The sequence below is a fragment of the Bos mutus genome, chromosome 9 (assembly GCF_027580195.1).
Source record: "Bos mutus isolate GX-2022 chromosome 9, NWIPB_WYAK_1.1, whole genome shotgun sequence".
Classification (NCBI taxonomy): Eukaryota; Metazoa; Chordata; class Mammalia; order Artiodactyla; family Bovidae; genus Bos; species Bos mutus.
This window is the reverse complement of record NC_091625.1, coordinates 102,083,419-102,101,043: the sequence shown is the minus strand read 5'-3', so window position 1 is coordinate 102,101,043 and position 17,625 is coordinate 102,083,419. Positions and strand designations below refer to the sequence as shown.

At 48.6% G+C, this 17,625-nt stretch overlaps 1 protein-coding gene across 21 annotated transcripts in view; it reads right to left on the bottom strand.

Moving 5' to 3' along the window:
- AFDN (afadin, adherens junction formation factor) overlaps nucleotides 1-17,625 on the bottom strand; it is a 112,884-nt gene that overhangs the window by 36,727 nt on the left and 58,532 nt on the right. For 12 of the 21 annotated variants that reach the window (XM_070377037.1, XM_070377040.1, XM_070377044.1 and 9 more), the window contains exons 9-18: nucleotides 17,237-17,331; nucleotides 16,331-16,593; nucleotides 11,834-11,903; nucleotides 10,467-10,585; nucleotides 7,563-7,624; nucleotides 7,255-7,460; nucleotides 5,297-5,317; nucleotides 4,423-4,568; nucleotides 2,254-2,348; nucleotides 1,552-1,817 (exon numbers count right to left, since the gene is read on the bottom strand). In XM_070377037.1, the coding sequence (XP_070233138.1) occupies nucleotides 1,552-1,817; nucleotides 2,254-2,348; nucleotides 4,423-4,568; nucleotides 5,297-5,317; nucleotides 7,255-7,460; nucleotides 7,563-7,624; nucleotides 10,467-10,585; nucleotides 11,834-11,903; nucleotides 16,331-16,593; nucleotides 17,237-17,331 (1,343 nt within the window). The remainder of the gene's footprint in view (nucleotides 1-1,551; nucleotides 1,818-2,253; nucleotides 2,349-4,422; nucleotides 4,569-5,296; nucleotides 5,318-7,254; nucleotides 7,461-7,562; nucleotides 7,625-10,466; nucleotides 10,586-11,833; nucleotides 11,904-16,330; nucleotides 16,594-17,236; nucleotides 17,332-17,625) is intronic. The other 9 variants (XM_070377056.1, XM_070377051.1, XM_070377057.1 and 6 more) reach the window with 1 other exon arrangement.

The window sequence follows — 17,625 nt, the reverse complement described above, 5'->3', positions numbered from 1 at the left end:
TATCTCTTTAAGAGATTGAGAAAAAATACAAAATCACACACTAAAAATAACAAAGCAGGTTCCAGGTACTCCTTTCCGTAACTGCAGAGCACCAGGGTGTAGTCTCCAGGCCCCGGGAAAGCCCAGAGCGGGTGAAGCCGCGAGGACCAGGCTCTCGTGTCCCGCGTCCCTTCTGCCGCTCCTGCCCTCTTCCTGGCGATGTGATGGGTTTCTGAGGGGGTGTGCACAGTTCTCTCCGTCGCCTGTGTTTCTACGGAGGGTTCTGCCTCGGGTCGCCCTGCGAGTAGCCCTGACTTTCTGCGACACGTTTCTGCCTCGGGTCACCCTGCGAGTAGCCCTGACTTTCTGCCTCAGGGTCACCCTGCGAGTAGCCCTGACTTTCTGCCTCAGGGTCGCTCTGCGAGTAGCCCTGACTTTCTGCCTCGGGTCACCCTGCGAGTAGCCCTGACTTTCTGCCTCGGGTCGCCCTGTGAGTAGCCCTGACTTTCTGCCTCGGGGTCGCCTGCGAGTAGCCCTGACTTTCTGTGTCACGTTTCTGCTTCAGGTCGCCCTGCGAGTAGCCCTGACTTTCTGCATCACGTTTCTGCCTCGGGTCGCCCTGCGTGTGGCGCTGACTTTCTGCGTCACGTTTCTGCTTCGGGTCGCCCTGCGAGTAGCCCTGACTTTCTGCATCACGTTTCTGCCTTGGGTCGCCCTGCGAGTAGCCCTGACTTTCTGCATCACGTTTCTGCCTTGGGTCGCCCTGCGTGTGGCCCTGACTCTCCGCGTCACGGCCGAGGGCAGCGACGGGCAGCCATGTGCTAGGCGGAGGTGCACGGCAGGGGCTCGGGCACACACACCAACCTGTCCTCTTTCACGTTCTTTCCTCGTTTAGGCTATTACGGAATACTGAGCAGCGTTCCCAGTGCTACACAGGAGGTCCTTGTTGGTTATCCATTTTATTCCTCGTATTTTTAAAGTGCCAGCTACCAACCATTTTAAAATCAGAGTTTCTCAGGGTATGCAGCTTCATGACACACGCCTCACTGTTCCAGGTGTTTACTCTGCTGATCGCCACCTGTTACGGGCTGTACTGTGTCCTCTGAAATTCACACTGTGAAACCCCAACACTCAGGGGGTAAACCTGGGGTAAACTTCGGACTGTGACCTCATCTTGAGAAAGGATGTTGACAGAAGGAATCAAGTTAACCCAAGTTAGTAGATCTGGGGTCCCTATGAAAGGCAGACGCTGGGGCAGAGATGAGGCCTGAGAGAGGCCTCCTGAAGACCGAGGCGCAGGCAGGATGCTGGAGACCAGCAGCCACAGCGGAAGGCTCAGGAGCTACAGACAGGCTCTCCCTCTGGGAACCAGTGTGCCCCGACCTCAGTCTCAGACTTCCAGACAATGCGCTTCTTTTGTTTAAGCTACCAGATTGCTGTACCTTGTGAGAGCAGCCCAGGCAGACGAGTACACCACTGTCTCATCCGAAGCGCACGTGAAGACCCCGGGGAGGTGCCGAGACGCCCCGGGGGAGTCAGAGATGCTGGGGCCACGCGGCCGGCCCCACTCACCTGCACGATCCGGCTCAGGTGGCAGTCAGCCGCCAGCTCCAGGCCCTGCTTCTCGGCCCAGGCCTCCACGTGCCCGAGCTGCTGGCGGAGGATGGCACCCCAGTAGTGGGAGCAGAGCCCCGACTCGGGGTCGGTCACCAGCCGGTTGAACAGCCACATGTTGATGAAGTGGAAGAGTTGGGAGAAGAGCTGGATGGTCAGCGCGGCATTGACCCGGCAGCGACGCAGCAGAGACATGGCGCCCGTGAGCGTGTGCAGCACGTCGTCTGTGAGGGGAGAGGGCTTGTGGTCAGTGCCCGCCCTGCTCTGCTCGACACCTGCCCGTCCAGCCACATGCCAGTGTCCACCGCACCAACCGAGAGCCCCAGTGGGCCCCCAAAATGAGAGCTGTTCCTGTATGGAACACAGGGGGGTTCGCCATACCAGCAGGACGTCCCGCGGACTCTGATCACACCCACCCCTCAGACCGTGGACGCTGAGGTGAGCGCCCCTAAGACAGCTCCTTAGACCACGGACACTGAAATGACCACCCCTCAGACCGCGGGATGCTGAAACAAAGGCACCTCAGGCTGCGGGTGCTGAATCGATGGCACCTCAGACCGCGGATGCTGAAAACGAGCGCCCCTCAGACCGCGGATATTAAAATGAAGGTAAACACAGAGGCTGGAAGGAGGGGCTGAAGCAGAAAGAGAAAGGCCTAACCTATTTTTGGTCTCTGCAGACTGTCCTCTTCGGGGTCGTCCAGAAAAGCGGGCATGTAATTATTCAGCTCTGACTGAAGACAGTGAACCAGGTACCTGAAAAACATTGACAGTTTTAATAACCTCAGCATGACGCCCTGCTACTATCACACAGGTAAAACAATCTGTACCGTTTAGAAATATTTTCCACGTACGACATCTATGTAATAGTTTTCCTCTCAGGATTCATACCTAATTAAACTCAATTCATTAAACCAACACATTCTACGTGTAGCTATTTATGCTTCAGTTGTGCTCACATACTAGTAAGATAATGCTCAAAATCCTTCCAGCAGGGTTCAGTAGTACCTGAACTGAGAACTTCCAGATGTACAGGCTGAGTTTAGAAAAAGGCAGCGGAACCAAAGATCAAATTGCCACCATCCATTTAGTCATAGAAAAGGGAATCCCACAAAAACATCTACTTCTGCTTTATTGACTATGAGAGAATCTTTGACTGTGTAAAACACAGTGAACTGTGGGAAATTATTAAAGTGATGGGAACACCAGACTACCTCACTCGTATGTGGGTCAAGAAGCAACAGTTAGAACTGGACATGGAAAAACAGACTGGTTCCAAATTGGGAAAGGAGTACATCGAGGCTGTATACTGTCACCCTGCCTATTTAACTTCTACGCAGAGTGTATCACGTGAAATGCTGGACTGGATGAAGCACAAGCTGGAATCAAGACTGCCAGGAGGAATATCAATAACCTCAGATACGCAGATGACACCACCCTTACGGCAGAAAGTGAAGAGGAACTAAAGAGCCTCTTGATAAGACTGAAAGAGGAAAGTGAAAAAGCTGGCTTGAAAATCAACATTCAAAACCTAAGATATCTCAAGAGGGAGGGGACATATGTACACCTATGGTTAATTCATGCTGATGTATGGCAGAAATCAAATCATTATTTATAAAGCAATTATCCTTCAATTAAAAAAAAAAAAAAGGCAAAAAACAAGTAAGATCATGGTATCCAGTCTTGGGCTTCAAAGTCACTGTGAAAGGTTACTGTAGCCATGAAATTTTAAAAGACACTTCCCCTTGGAAGCAAACCTATGACAAACCTAGATAGCACATTAAAAAGCAGAGACATTACTTTGCTGACAAACGTCCGTACAGGCAAAGCTAAGGTTTACCAGTTGTCATGTACAGATTTGAGAACTGGACCATAAAGAAGGCTGAGACATTTGATGCTTTGAAATTTTAAAAGACACTGAAGCAAACCTATGACAAACCTAGATAGCACATTAAAAAGCAGAGACATTACTTTGCTGACAAACGTCCGTACAGGCAAAGCTAAGGTTTACCAGTTGTCATGTACAGATGTGAGAACTGGACCATAAAGAAGGCTGAGCACTGAAAAATTGATGCTTTTGAACTGTGGTGTTGGACAAGACTCTTGAGCGTCCCTTGGACAGCAAGGAGATCCAACCAGTCAATCTTAAAGGTAATTAGTCCTAAATATTCAGTGGAAGCGGAGAAGGCAACGGCACCCCACTCTACTCTTGCCTGGAAAATGCCATGGACAGAGGAGCCTGGTGGGCTGCAGTCCATGGGGTCGAGAAGAGTAGGACACGACTGAGCGACTTCACTTTCACTTTTCACTTTCATGCACTGGAGAAGGAAATGGCAACCCACTCCAGTGTTCTTGCCTGGAGAATCCCAGGGACAGGGGAGCCTCGTGAGCTGCCATCTATGGGGTCACACAGAGTGGGACACGACTGAAGCGACTTAGCAGCAGCAGCATTCAGTGGAAGGACTGATGCTGAAGCTGAAACTCAAATGGCCACCTGATGCGAAGAGCCAATTCACTGGAAAAGGCCCTGATGCTGGGAAAGACTGAGGGCAGGAGGAGAAGGGGCGGCAGAGGACCAGATGGTTGGATGGCATCACTGACTCAATGGACCTGAGGCGTGTGAGCAAGCTCCAGCAGACAGTGAAGGGCAGGGAGTCCTGGCATGCTGCAGTCTATGGGGTGGCAAAGAGTTGGACATGACTTAGCAACTGAACAACACCGACACTTCTTGATATCTATCTTCAGTTAGGGTGAATAAAAATCTTTCAAATGAGTTCTGAAGATTTAAAGAGAAAGCATGACTGAAGTCTTTACAGACATGGGTTCTTACTTAAAGGCCATCTGCACCAAGTGTGCCAGGACGTCCTGTGCATCCAGTGTGATCCGACTGAGGTCTCGGTCCTGCTTGATGAAGTTGAGCAGCTCGGATGCGTTGGCCATCCAGAAGGCAAGGGCCCCTGCAATGTTCTTCTGTTTCTGCAGACAGAAGGCAACTCCGTAAGCAGCCACAGGACAGACAAACAGCACACACGAAAGGAATGCTCCTGAAAAGCTGCCGAAGATAGACCAGTACCTCCCCATTCTCGCCAGGGTACTGAGCACAGATACCAGATACTTGCAGAGGAATTTGGGTGCAGATGCAGCAATGGGCAGTAAGGCCCACTGCAACTTCTCAGGATTCAGGTACAGACACATGGCTGTAGTGAGCAACAATTTATGGCATTAGTGCGGAAAGGAGCCATCAGTCCTACAACACCGAATTGGAGACTGCACTTTATCTGGTAATCTGTGACGCACACACACATGTATCCATGGTTACCCACCGCCACCCTGATACTCGAAGTCACTGGCACGGACACCAAGCAACTTGGTATCAAGTACTGATCTATCGCGTCATCTCCCGACCACATGAGCAGGCCAGGCAACCTCAGATGAGATCCAAAGAATAGGAACCAAGGATAAACAACAAAGAGGAGAAACAGAACTTTTGTCATTTCATATCCACACTGAAGTGCATTAAGCAAAAGTTATGAAATGCTGATAAAGGTTGCACAGTCAAAAAAGGATTTTAGTACTGCATGTTCCAGCTGCTGAATGAGTGTTATGAGCCTCAGTCCAGTTGTTTTGTACTTTGACATGGAAGCAGCATGAGAAACTCAGCTAAGCCAACACAGCTAGGATCGGCTCCCAGCAGTATGTCCTACCTGATCAACCTGGTCTACTTCCTGGAGAAAAACAGACGAGGGGAAACCAAGCAGAACGAGAGAAAGAAACTCGTAAACAGTCATGATCGTTAAAAAAAATCAAAACACTAACATGAAGGCACGACACGAGGGCACGACATTCAGTTACGCTAGTCCACGTTACACACTCCTTGTGGCTGCGAGGAGCTCGGGAAATACAGGGCATAAAGGGGGGGCTTCCTCCTCTTAATGCTGGCACAAAAACGAAGGGAGTTCCTAGACTTCGTTTGTATAGAAGATGTTGCCATGACCAAATGAATATACCGATTTCTTTGAAAGATGTACAAAGACTGGGCTTCCTAACATCTCTGAGCAACACTGTGTGAGTGAGACGACCTAAAGGTACACGACTTCAGAGTCTATTCCCCTGGACCAGCTGATAAGGATGGAGACACAGGAAAGACCAACAAAATCAGTAAGAGTTGAAAACTCTAAAATGTATCAAAAACTTGTATTATTTCTATACTACAAAGGAGCAAATTGCTTTCTGCAAGTAGGTTTCTTATGAATTTAAGATTTTTAATTATTCTAAAATTCCTCCCTAAAAATTCAAGATTCTTTCAATCACACACTGAACCTAAATCTTAAGTATGAAAGCCTTAATAATGTGATTTCACTGCCAGTTCCAGTAAGAAAAGCCCATCAGAAGTGTCTGCTGATGGGAGTTTCATAATCTGAAATCCAAGCACGAGGGAGACAGAAGCCAGCTCTGAACAACAGCTGAAAAGGGAATCCACGTTTGTGTATAAAATAACAGGCGTGACTCGATAGTGCCCAAACAGAAGGAGCTTACTTTTCATCTACTTCCTCCCTCGGGGGAAGAGTCTTAAAACTCCTCAGAGTCACAGGCTAACCACTCACACAGGAGAAACCTTTTTTTGAAAATGTTAAAAAAGCCTTCTATGACAGTTCTGAGGGGATGAAAAGATTAGCTTGCCTCCAACTATCCTGACAGGAAAAAAGCAACCAAATCATCTATTGTGTTGCTTAAGATCACGTACCTCAAGTGTCACAGCTGAATAATGCTGACAAGTGGTTTAGGAAAACTTTTTTAGAAGTCTGTAAATTTACTTTTAAGGACTTTAAAGATTAAATCTTCAAGTTACCTCTAAGTGTGAAAAACTGTTATGCCAATTTTATCAACTACAGGCAAACAGTAATAAAGGAAACGAACCATTCTACCGAGAGAATATGCTAATTTCCTGAAATTTGAAAACTGGTTTACGAAAGAAGTTGAACCTGATTTTCATCGTGAGTGAGAAATGTCATCACATTCACGATACCTACGCCCATGATGGGAAACCCAGAGGCTGACTACCAGCAGCCTGGTGGGGCCATCATCAAAGAGCGAGTCCTTTTTTACAACAACTAAAAGATTCTGCAGGTGGTCGTCAGGGACCCATGGGGCAGGTGATGCAGAGAACTGCTTGGTGGGCGAGGGGTCCTGTCAGGAGGGACAGGGACCCCGTGTGGGCGAGGGGTCCATTGGGAGGGACGGGGACCCCGTGGAGCCAAGCACAGGCACCCACACAGCACTGAGGGCCCTGAATGCGACCCAGCTACTCACTTTATAACGGTTCATTTTACGATACGTGAATTATTTTTTAATTCTCAATGCCCTCTCACACCTAGTGTGATTTTAAGGGCCTTTTTCATGATCATTATGGGACCACACACAAACCTTCCCTTCCCTTAAATTTTGTAGGAAAGAAAACAAAAGAAAGGTTTACATTTCAACTTTGAAAGCTATACAATTTTGGATCCTGCTTATGTAGCTTTTGCTTTAGAAAAAAAATTATTCAGATAAAGTCAAGCATGTAAGCAAATCTGAAATGTTAAAAAAAAAACAACTGACTTAGTTGATTTAAAAGTTATCACCACAGTCATGGGCTGGTGCGGCCCTGCAAGTCAGCGCTTACCTGGATCACCCCTTCCATCATGCTCACCATCTTGTTGACGATGGCCATGACTTTGTGCGTGCGTTCCGCAGGGCTGACGTCGGGTCTGTACTGGCTGGACAATACATACCGACACGCCATGTATAACACGTAAGTAGGTGACAACTTAAAATGGACTGTAGAGCTATTAGTGTAATTTATAATGGCAGATAAAAATGAATCTTCAGCTGTGAAAAGATTTCAAAAAAGAAAAAAAAACCATGAAAACTCAGACGAAGAAAAATGGAATAAGAAATAATTCACTACCAGTAGAATCTGAAATTACTCACAACTTTCCCTGAATTCAATGCTTGCAGGCAGAATCAGGTCAGGCCCGGGAGCATCCTGAGTTCTGAAAAAGCAAAGTGGCCATCTCTTAAAACCAGGTCACATTAGCTAACAGCCCCAACAGACAGTGCAGATTCTGCAACTATTTTTTAAAAGTCAATATTGCATACAAAGTCTTGGCTCATTTTCACGTGGAGACTCTTCCAACATGCGGGTGAGGGAACTGGGGGTCATCCCAGCCCAGCTGCTCACGGGTCAGATCCTGAGTATCTGCTTCTGTCAGGAGAACACACCCGACCACGAGTCAGTTCTTGATGAAGACGCCCTGCGCTGTAGAGACGGGGCTGCCGGGCGCCCACTACCACAACGGCTTGAGTAACAGTGAAAGACACCACTGGGAGAAAGAGAAAGTCTAAACCTCCCTGAGCTTGAAACTGAGCTCTCACACACGAGAGGGAAAAACGCTCTAACAGCCGGACACCACCTGCCATCTCCTGGTCAATCAGACGGGTGGTCCCTGCCAGCCTGGCCCTCGGCTGCGCTGTGTCAGCATCTGTCCAGGCGCACAGCGACGGCACCTCAGGGTGACCAAGACAGCTGACCAGAGGGCTACGGGCCGGCTCGGAGAACCGCAGCAGCTCCAGCAACAGTCTCGTCCTGCCACGCTCGCCTTCTCCATGCACCAAAGGCGAGTAAGGGGAAGATACAACAGGAATCCATTCAAGCTACTATAGATGTCAAAAGTAAAAACAAAAACCTTTTCACCAAATTATGTGCTTCCGAATTTATTACCCAGTCTCTAATTTATTAATTTGGATTTAACTCCATACTTCAGGTATAAAAATGCTCTTAGAATATAATTCAAAAGCTCAATTATTTTTACTATGTCTTTCTTACACTGCCATATTTGTAAACATCTAGAACTGCAGACAAAGCGCTTATTTTTCAATCTAATACCCACAACATGAACCTGGGTACAGTTTACCTATTTTTTTTAATGCTTTATCACTTCAGCAAATCTAATACAAATTAGGAACTTAATTCTCATTGAAAAATCTAAAAAATGTGTCAATGATACTTTAAAAGTTAATCCAATCATTCAAAAAGATTTCTTCCTTAACTAAAATTAGTATTTAATCATTCACTGCTTAAGCCTCTCAGATTTTATGACTAAACCAGTGAAGAAAACTGCAGATGTGAGAAACAAGAGATTGAAAATGGGAAGAACCATGTTTCCATCACTGTCTTCATAGCAACAAAGTAACATTTCAAATAAAAGTTTAATTAAAGTCTTGGCAAAACAAATGACCTTGCAAAAAATTTAATTAAGATATATGCTCATAGATAAAATAATTTCTGACATACAATTAATCATCACATGGTTATTTTGATGCATTATCGTACTACATTTACTTATTAACTGTGTATACTTATTAATTTTTCACATCCTGAAGACATTATGCCATCAATCTTCCCCTGCCCCATCTCAGTTATTTGCTTCTTCAAATATCTGCGGGCTAAGAACCACTATACATACATCTCGATCACCTTATAAGCAGACGGAGGTACGCCGCATAGTACTAACTCACCATCCTGAACATCTTCCTCTAGAACACACTACCAAAAACAAGCATGGACACAGAAAGCAGACTACTCATTATTACAGCTAAAAAAAAAATTACAATATAATTCATACTGTAATTATAAAAAATTCAAAAAAAAATACTGAATAACAACCAAAAGCAGACAATAAAAACGAGGTAAAAACATGAAGTTCCCATATGAGTCTACAGATTTAATTACTGGCTGCTGCTGCTGCTAAGTCACTTCAGTCGTGTCCAACTCTGTGCAACCCCATAGAAGGCAGCCCACCAGGCTCCCCGGTCCTGGGACTCTCCAGGCAAGAACACTGGAGTGGGTTGCCATTTCCTTCTCCAATGCATGAAAGTGAAAAGTGAAAGTGAAGTCACTCAGTCGTGTCCGACTCTTAGCAACTCCATGGACTGCAGCCTACCAGGCTCCTCCGTCCATGGGATTTTCCAGGCAAGAGTACTGGAGTGGGGTGCCATTGCCTTCTCCGTTACTTACTGGGATGAATGTCATTAAAATCTTAGGAGGCACAGTGCCCTCTGCTGCACAACGTCAGAACTGCACCTGCAACCTGTCGCTCAACTGGTCCCTGAGCAGCCCTGGCTAACGCCCTGGTTACTGGAGCTGCACCGCGATGGTCCGAAGGGCTCCGTCAACAATCTGAGGTCCATGCTTATGGTGATGGTGAGAGTCACACGGTGCCCCCTACTTCCACCTCAGCACCGAACTGAACCATCTGCCCTCCCACACTGAAGTATGCTACTAGCCACAGGGAAACAGAACCCTGACTTATTAAGGTCCTGCACACTGAAAAATCCTAAGATAAGGAAGTAAGAAAAGCTCCAAGCTCTCTGTTCAAAGGATCCAAGCAAGAACAAAACCCGAAGAAGAAACAACATCCCGTTTGTCAGTCCGTGGAGCAGGGAAAGGGCAGGTGGGCACTCTGTGACTCCTGAACACGCAGCTTCAATGCCACTTCTTCTAGATATGGGTAAAATGACTAGGCTCATCTAAATATAAAAATTACCAAATGATTAAAATCCTCTAAAAATTCCCTTTTTCCTGTTTTTACAGAGTAGCTAGCCTATTTAACATAGCAACATTTTAATTCAGACTATTTCACCTAGACATGGTTGAGGTATAAAGTGAGAGATAAAATTGTTAATTGAGCATTTTCTTTTTTAATTCGGTGACATGAAAAGCAAATACCCGTGAGGTTCTGCCCACATCCCGGAGGGCTCAGCTGGACCTCGAGAGCGGATCCCTGCTCCAGCCCCTCTGTGCCCCCCAGCCCCGGGCACGGGGCCCTGCCCCACCTGCTGTCCTGCCGGCGGTAGTCCAGCTGCTGCTCCACGCGGACCATCGGCTTCACCATCCCCCGCTCAGCGGTGCTGGAGGTGGACGGCGTCCTGTCGCTGTCCAGCCTGGCGGTGCTCTGAGCCGGGGAGACACAGGCGCTTAAACAGAGCACGCAGCCGTGTGTGTGACACCCGGTGTGGCTGGGGATGTGGGCGGGGGCCTGGGAGAGGGGCCACAGCCGCGCACCCGAGCACTCAGACCCACGTCCTGGGCAGAGAGCAAGAGCGCGGCTCTGAACCAGCTGCTCGGGCGTGGGCAGAGAGGGCCCCCACGGCATCTGGACCCCACGCGCTTCTCGGGTCAGAAGGCAGCAGAGAGAGCACACGCGCGGTGTGAAGAGGCAGGTCTCTGTTTACTTGTGAGTTTTAAGAAAGGATGTGCAAGCTCACTATGGCAGCGCAAAGCCCGATGAAGAACTAAGTGCAGAAACGGGCTCACTTCCTGCCCTTAACTGACACAAGGAACGGACGCCCACACAGCAACCCACGTGGGGCACAGAAGCCCCACCAAGCAGTGCCCACTGCCAGCAGCCTGTGGCCGGTGGGGATGGCGACCGACGCTCAGAGAACCATCAGAACAGACCAATACAGTCAGGTGCAAAGTTCATGGCAGCAAAACTCTCTGCCAGACTTCTCAGTGCCCCTCCCTGTGGATACTGAGCGCAGGCGCGGAGCCCGCCAAGCAGGGAGTGACCTACACGGCGCGAAGCGCACCGCCCACTCCTCGTATCGCCCCAGACGAGGCTGCACAGCCTGCTCTGAAGACACTTTCCCGCATGTGGTGAACAGCATGTAGTACAATTTTTATGTTACAGAGCAGTGACAGGGAAGTGGAGAGACCCCGTGTCCCAGCCACCAACCAACCCACCCCAGGAACCAGCGGCAAGACAGCAACTACAGAGAAAGAAACAGCTGCCGTCTCAGGCCCAGGTCGGGGGCGGGGGGCCTCTCCTTGGTGGCGGGCCGCTACCCAGAGCAAGCACAGTGCAGGAGAGGAGGGTCCCGGGCAAGTGTGGTACCCGCGGAGAGGAGAGGGCAGCCAGGAGCTGGGACCAGGCTGAGGTCACAAGCGCAGCAGCCGTGACCTCTGGGGTGACCTGATCTGAGCGAGGAGTCTGGTCCTAGAGGACAAGCCTGGGACACACTGCTTGGAGAGAAAGCACAAGCTCCTGGCCTCTGCGGCTGCTCCCGCGGACCGCAAGAGACAGGGTGCCCGCACACAGGCCCCGCAAAGCCCGCACCACGCTTCCCTGCGCGTGTCAGCGGTTCTCCACTGCCACCCTGCCACGTGGACACGGTCCTATCGGTGACGGACAAGCACCCACCTTGCTCGCTGGTAAGGCCATTCCACTGTGAACGTCTCCTCCTAAATCAAAAGTTGTCTCCTGAACAATTCTGTTGAGATAAAACAAAACAGCCACAGAATTAATAGCTCTCAAATGATCAGAGGCAGTCTCTTAATAGTACAAATTGTTAAATAACCCAGTGTGCAAAGATCTTCAAGAAATCACTTTACTATCAGAATATGAATCTAACGAATAAAAAAAACTATACTGACTTTATGAGCTGTTTTTTCCAACATGTACTGAATGCTCTCAAGATCAGAGTTTTTAAAACTAGGAACACAAAATTGAAAAGAAGCATAAAGAAGAAAAGGAGCTCATCCATTGTGCGAGTTTCTTAATTTCCCAGTGTAGCATGGGCCCGTTTGCACTGCATGCTGGGCATGTGAACAATCGCACAGTGACTCTGCCATGACTGTGACGGCAGAGCCCACAACGGCACGGAGCTCAGGGGTGCAGGTGACGAGCACGCGGCCATCGACACAGCGCCAGACCGATCACCCACACACATCATCAACACCAACTGTGGCGTCCTGGGGTGCCCCACCACCAAGGCTCTGAAGACAGAGACCCCGAGTCTGCAGCTAAGAACACACACACATCACGCACCCTTTGAGGAACCAGAATAAGAACAGCAAATGAAGCCCAAGTGTAAATAAATGAAACAGGGACTAAAAAGACAACAGAAACGATCATAAGAGATGGTTCCTTTAAAAGATGAGCAAAACAAACCTCCAGCTAGACTGACCGAGAAAAAAAGAGAGAGGACTCAAGTCAACTGGAAATGAAAGCAAAGATACTACAGGCAACACACAGGGACACATCAGAACACACCACTACGAACAACAACGCCCCAACTGGGCAACCCAGAAGAAAAGGGTAAATCTCCAGAAACAAAATCTTGCGAGACTAAAGCATGAAGAAACAGAAAATCTGAACAGATTAATCACTGGAAAGGAGAGTGAATCAGTAATCAAAGGCCTCCCAACAAACTAAAGTCCAGGACCAGATGGCTTCACTGATGAGTTCTACCAAACATTTAAAGAAGAGTTAACACAAATGCTCAAATGATTCCAAGACATAGAAGAGGGTGGGGGGACAGTTTCAAACTCATTTTATGAGCCATCATCACCCTGATGCCAAAAACAAGACAGGGACACCACAAGAAAAGAGACTTTCAAGCCAACGTTCCCACTGAGCACAGACGCAAACATTTCAACAAAACATCAGCAGACCCAATTCAACAAAATAGTGAGATGCTCACTCACCAAGATAACGGTGACCGATCCCAGCAAAGCCAGATGGTTCAACACTCACAAGTCGATCCACGTGGTACACCACGTTAACAAAAAGGAAGGGTAAAAACCACACGATCATCTCACACACACACAAGGTTCGACAAAACTCAACAGCCATGTATGGGACCCCCCTGGTGGCCCAGTGGTGAAGAGGCTGCCTTCCAATGCATGTGGTGTGTGGGTTCAGTTCTTGGTTGGGCAATGCTGCGGGGCAACTAAGCCGTGTCCCACAACTACAGAAGCCCCTGTGTGCTGCAACTAAGGAAACCCGTGTGCTGCAAGGAAGACAACAGAGCCAAAAAAAACGTTGTTTCTACACACTAGTAACAGTATCAGAGGGATTAGAAAAACAATTCCAATTTATAATTGCATCAAAAAGAATAGAACACCTAAATTTAACTAAGAAAGTAAAAAACAAATACACTGAAAACTTTAAGACATTCACCACAGAAGTGGAAGAAGACACAGATAAATGGACGACACTAGATATCTTGTGCTCAGGGACTGGAGAAAGTAATACAGCTGAGATGTCCATTCTACTCAATGTAAGACCAGGAACCATAAAACTGAGAGGAGAACACAGGCAGGACACTCTTTGACATAAATCACAGCAAGATCCTCTGTGACCCATGTCCTAGAGGAATGGAAATAAAAACAAAAATAAACAAGTGGGACCTAATTAAACTTAAAAGCTTTTACACAGCAAAGGAATCTATAAACACAGTGAAAAGATAACCCTCAGAATGGGAGAAAATAATAGCAAATGAAACAGCTGACTAAGGATTAATCTCCAAAATATACAAGCAGCTCATGCAGCTCTACACCAGGACAAAAAAAAAAACCCAATGAAAAAGTGGATGGATACACATTTCTCCAACGAAGACATACAGATGGCTATTAAACACGTGAAAAGATGCTCAACCTCACTCATTATTAGAGAAATGCAAACCAAAACCACAAAGAGGCATCACCTCACTGGCTGGAATGGCCGTCTTCAAAAACTCTGCAAACAACAAACTCTGGGGGCGGGGGAGGAAAGAGAACCCTTCTGCACTGTTGGTGGGAATGTAAACTGATGGAGATTCCTTAAAAAAAAAAAAACTAGGAATAAAACTAGCCCATGGCCCAACAATCCCACTACTGAGCATATATCCTGAGGAGATAAAAACTGAAAAGACACAGGTGCCCCGACGTTCATGGCTGGGACATGGAAACCACCTGGCTGACACGGACAGATGAACAGAGCGCTGTGGCGCACAGATGCAGTGGGGCGTCACTCAGCCACAAACGGGCTGCGTTCTGAGTCAGTGCTACTGCGGTAGATAAAGCTAGAGCCCACTGTACAGAGTGAAGTGGCAAGTCAAACAACAGTATATTAAAACACACACATAGAGAATCTAGAAAGATGGTGCTGATGAACCTATCTGCAGGGCAGCAACGGAGACGCAGACACAGCGAACAGACCTGTGGACACGGGAGGGGAAGGAGAGGGGGGACGAGTTGGCACAGAAACACGCGCATCAGCAAAGGGGAAGCGGGCAGCCGGTTCGAACCTGCTGTGCGAATCAGGGAGCGCAAGCCCGGCGCTCCATGACAAGGTAGAGGGGTGGGGGGAGGCTCCCGAGGGAGCGGACACGCACACCCACGGCTGATTCACACTGATGTGTGGCAGAAACCAATACAACATTGTAACGCAATTATCCTTCAATTAAAAATAAATTTTAAAAAATCTTATTAAAAGTAGTAACAAAAAAACCAAGGTCATAGATACAAACATACCGGTGGTGACCAGAGGCAGAGGTTTGTGGGTAGAGGGAGGGGGTAACGCACAGCACAGGAACCAGAGTTCAGCGGTCATTAAGAGAGCAGTCCTGAGTGTTCTCATCCCAAGGAAAGAACTCCTGTACCTCTGATGGCGAGGACAGCACCTACACGCACTGTGACCACCTCACGTGTGTGCAAATGCTGAGTTCACGCCCCACACCTGCACTGGCATGGGGATTATGTCTCGTTTTAAAGGTATACAGAGATGTGTGTAAAAAAGAAAACACAAGTTACTTACCTAGAAGTTTATGTAACAGTTTAATGTTAGAACAACACTCATCTTTATAAAAGTGAGAAGTCTGCCCTAGTTATGGATGTACATAGAGGTACCGGTATAATCAACTACTAAGCAGTTTCCACTAGTTTTGCAGGAGAAAGATACTAGAGATCGAGTTTCACAGTGGCACCACGCCGACACGATCTCGGCTCACCCAGAGATGTGACTAGACTGGACTAGACACTGCAGCCCCGCAAAGCAGGACCCTCTGCGCTGGAACAGCAGCAGGAGGCCGAGCTCTCAGACGCACGCACATCCTAGCAAGACTGAGACTGACTCTGACGGGGGCACAGACGGCTAACAGAACTGCTCGTGACAGTGATGCTACGACGAACACCATCAGAAGAGAGACGGCACAAAGCCTAGAAGTAAGCCCAGCAGCAGACAAGAGGCGTGGCGAGGAGAGGGCAGGCAGAGGCTGGATCCCCCGCCGAGGAGCCGCCAGGAGACAACGTGGGAGACGGAAGGCCCTGGAGGCTCCAGGGCAGGCCTGCGACACCACGGGGCAGGCTGCGCACCTGCTGGCCCGAGACCCACGCCCACCAGCCTGAACACCGGCAGTAAAGCCCTGGGCCAGCACACTCGCTAACAACAGTCACCGTCAGAGAGGGCGTCTTCCTCCCGGCCTGCAGACAGTAAGTGTTTCCTTTCCTGCCACAGGCCCGTGTCGCAGGTCCTCAGAGAGGCACTAGGTGGAGCCACAACACTTTACGTTCCTTTAAAAAAAGACCGTGTTTTATCACTAGGAACAGAAATGATACATACGTTGCAACAAAATCCAACAAAAACCTAGTTACCTAGATTCAGAACACTGTAACTCAAAGTATGGCTTTAAAGTATCAGCTAAAAGACAAAATTTAAAAAGAATTTAAAAAACCAGCCACAACTTCCAATTTCAAGACGAAGTCAAGACCTTCCTTCCTTCTTCTCTGAAACGAACCCAAACCCAACCTGAACCACAGATGGTGAATTCTGAATTTTTAGAAATTAGAAGACAATAAAACACAGTCCACGGCTAACTCACATCTGCTCTGGCGTGATCACACTCTCCAGAATTCTCAAAGGCACCAGTGCTCTTACCCAGACTTATGTCTGGGGCCCTTCACAGTCAGGCCCCCGTCCACGGATCTCTTGGGGAGCGTGTGGTCCTGGCTGGGGTCCACGAACTTGAACACGTGGGACGCCCCGAACTGCACCTTCATCCCGCTCTGCAGCATCGTGGTCTCCGAGATGCGCTGCCCATCCACGTAGGTCTCAGCATCCATGCTTCTCGGCGTGACTGTGACCACCCCGTCCATATTCGTGAGGTCACAGTGATGGGGCTGAATGCCTGAACCAAACAACTGGGAAGGAAGGAAAATCCAAGGAACTTCCATCAAGCATAGAGCATTTAAAACTGAATTTTAAGATTCTGGAGTCCCCCTTTCATGATAAATACAACCTAATAAACTCTGGATTTTTGGTGGTTTCAGGGAACTTCCCTCAATAGCAAAAAAGTAATAAACACTGTCAAGGTAACTTTTATTTTTAGCTTCCAGGAGCTTGCATGCTTATGAGATGATAATGGATCTAACCAGACGGATCACTGGAGTGCTCTGCTGTGGGGAGGATGGAGGAGGAGACGGACACGGGTCCTCGGCCCCGTGGCTCCAAGCTGAGAAATGAGGGCAGAGAGAGCGCGGCCTGCCAAGCTCAGCCCCAAGAGGCGAGGGGCGAACGTCCTCACTCACAGACACCCAGGACCTGGCCCAGTCTAGCCCGAGCGCCGCGCCGAGTGGGAGTGATGCCTGCCTCCCGTTGCGTGTGGGCCCCGGGGATGCGCTTGCCTGTACTGTCTACTGAAGCACCCTATAAAAGCAGCCCCATGTCCCGGGGAAAAGCGAGCAGGCCAGGGCCCTGAGGGGCTGGAGGACCGACGCTCACGCCTCCCGCGCCGCCAGCCGTCAATCTGCTCTCTACGGCCCCGCCCCGGCCCCGCCCACGCACCTGGATGGAGCTGTCGTCGAACTTCTCGGTCCCCACCTCCGTGACGCTGAGCTGAAGGCGGTAGAGCTTTGGCTTGTCTCTGGAGTCAGAACCGTCTGCGGGAGGAGAACAGGCTTCACTGCGAGTCAAATCACAAGGCTCTCGCCACGTGATTTGAAACAAGCAAACGGGCAATCCTTGAAAAGACAACCACTCAGTTCTCAGGGTTTCTTTTCAAAGAACTCCCCAGGTTTACATCCTGCAGTTTAACTGGGTGCACAAAATGCAAATGAAGACACGAACGTATCAGTTTCTGCTTATTACACTACAAGGTACTAACACCAACCTTCCTACCAACCTTGCTTACCGCATAAAAAACGCGTCCTGACCACATGGTACTGGACCCATCT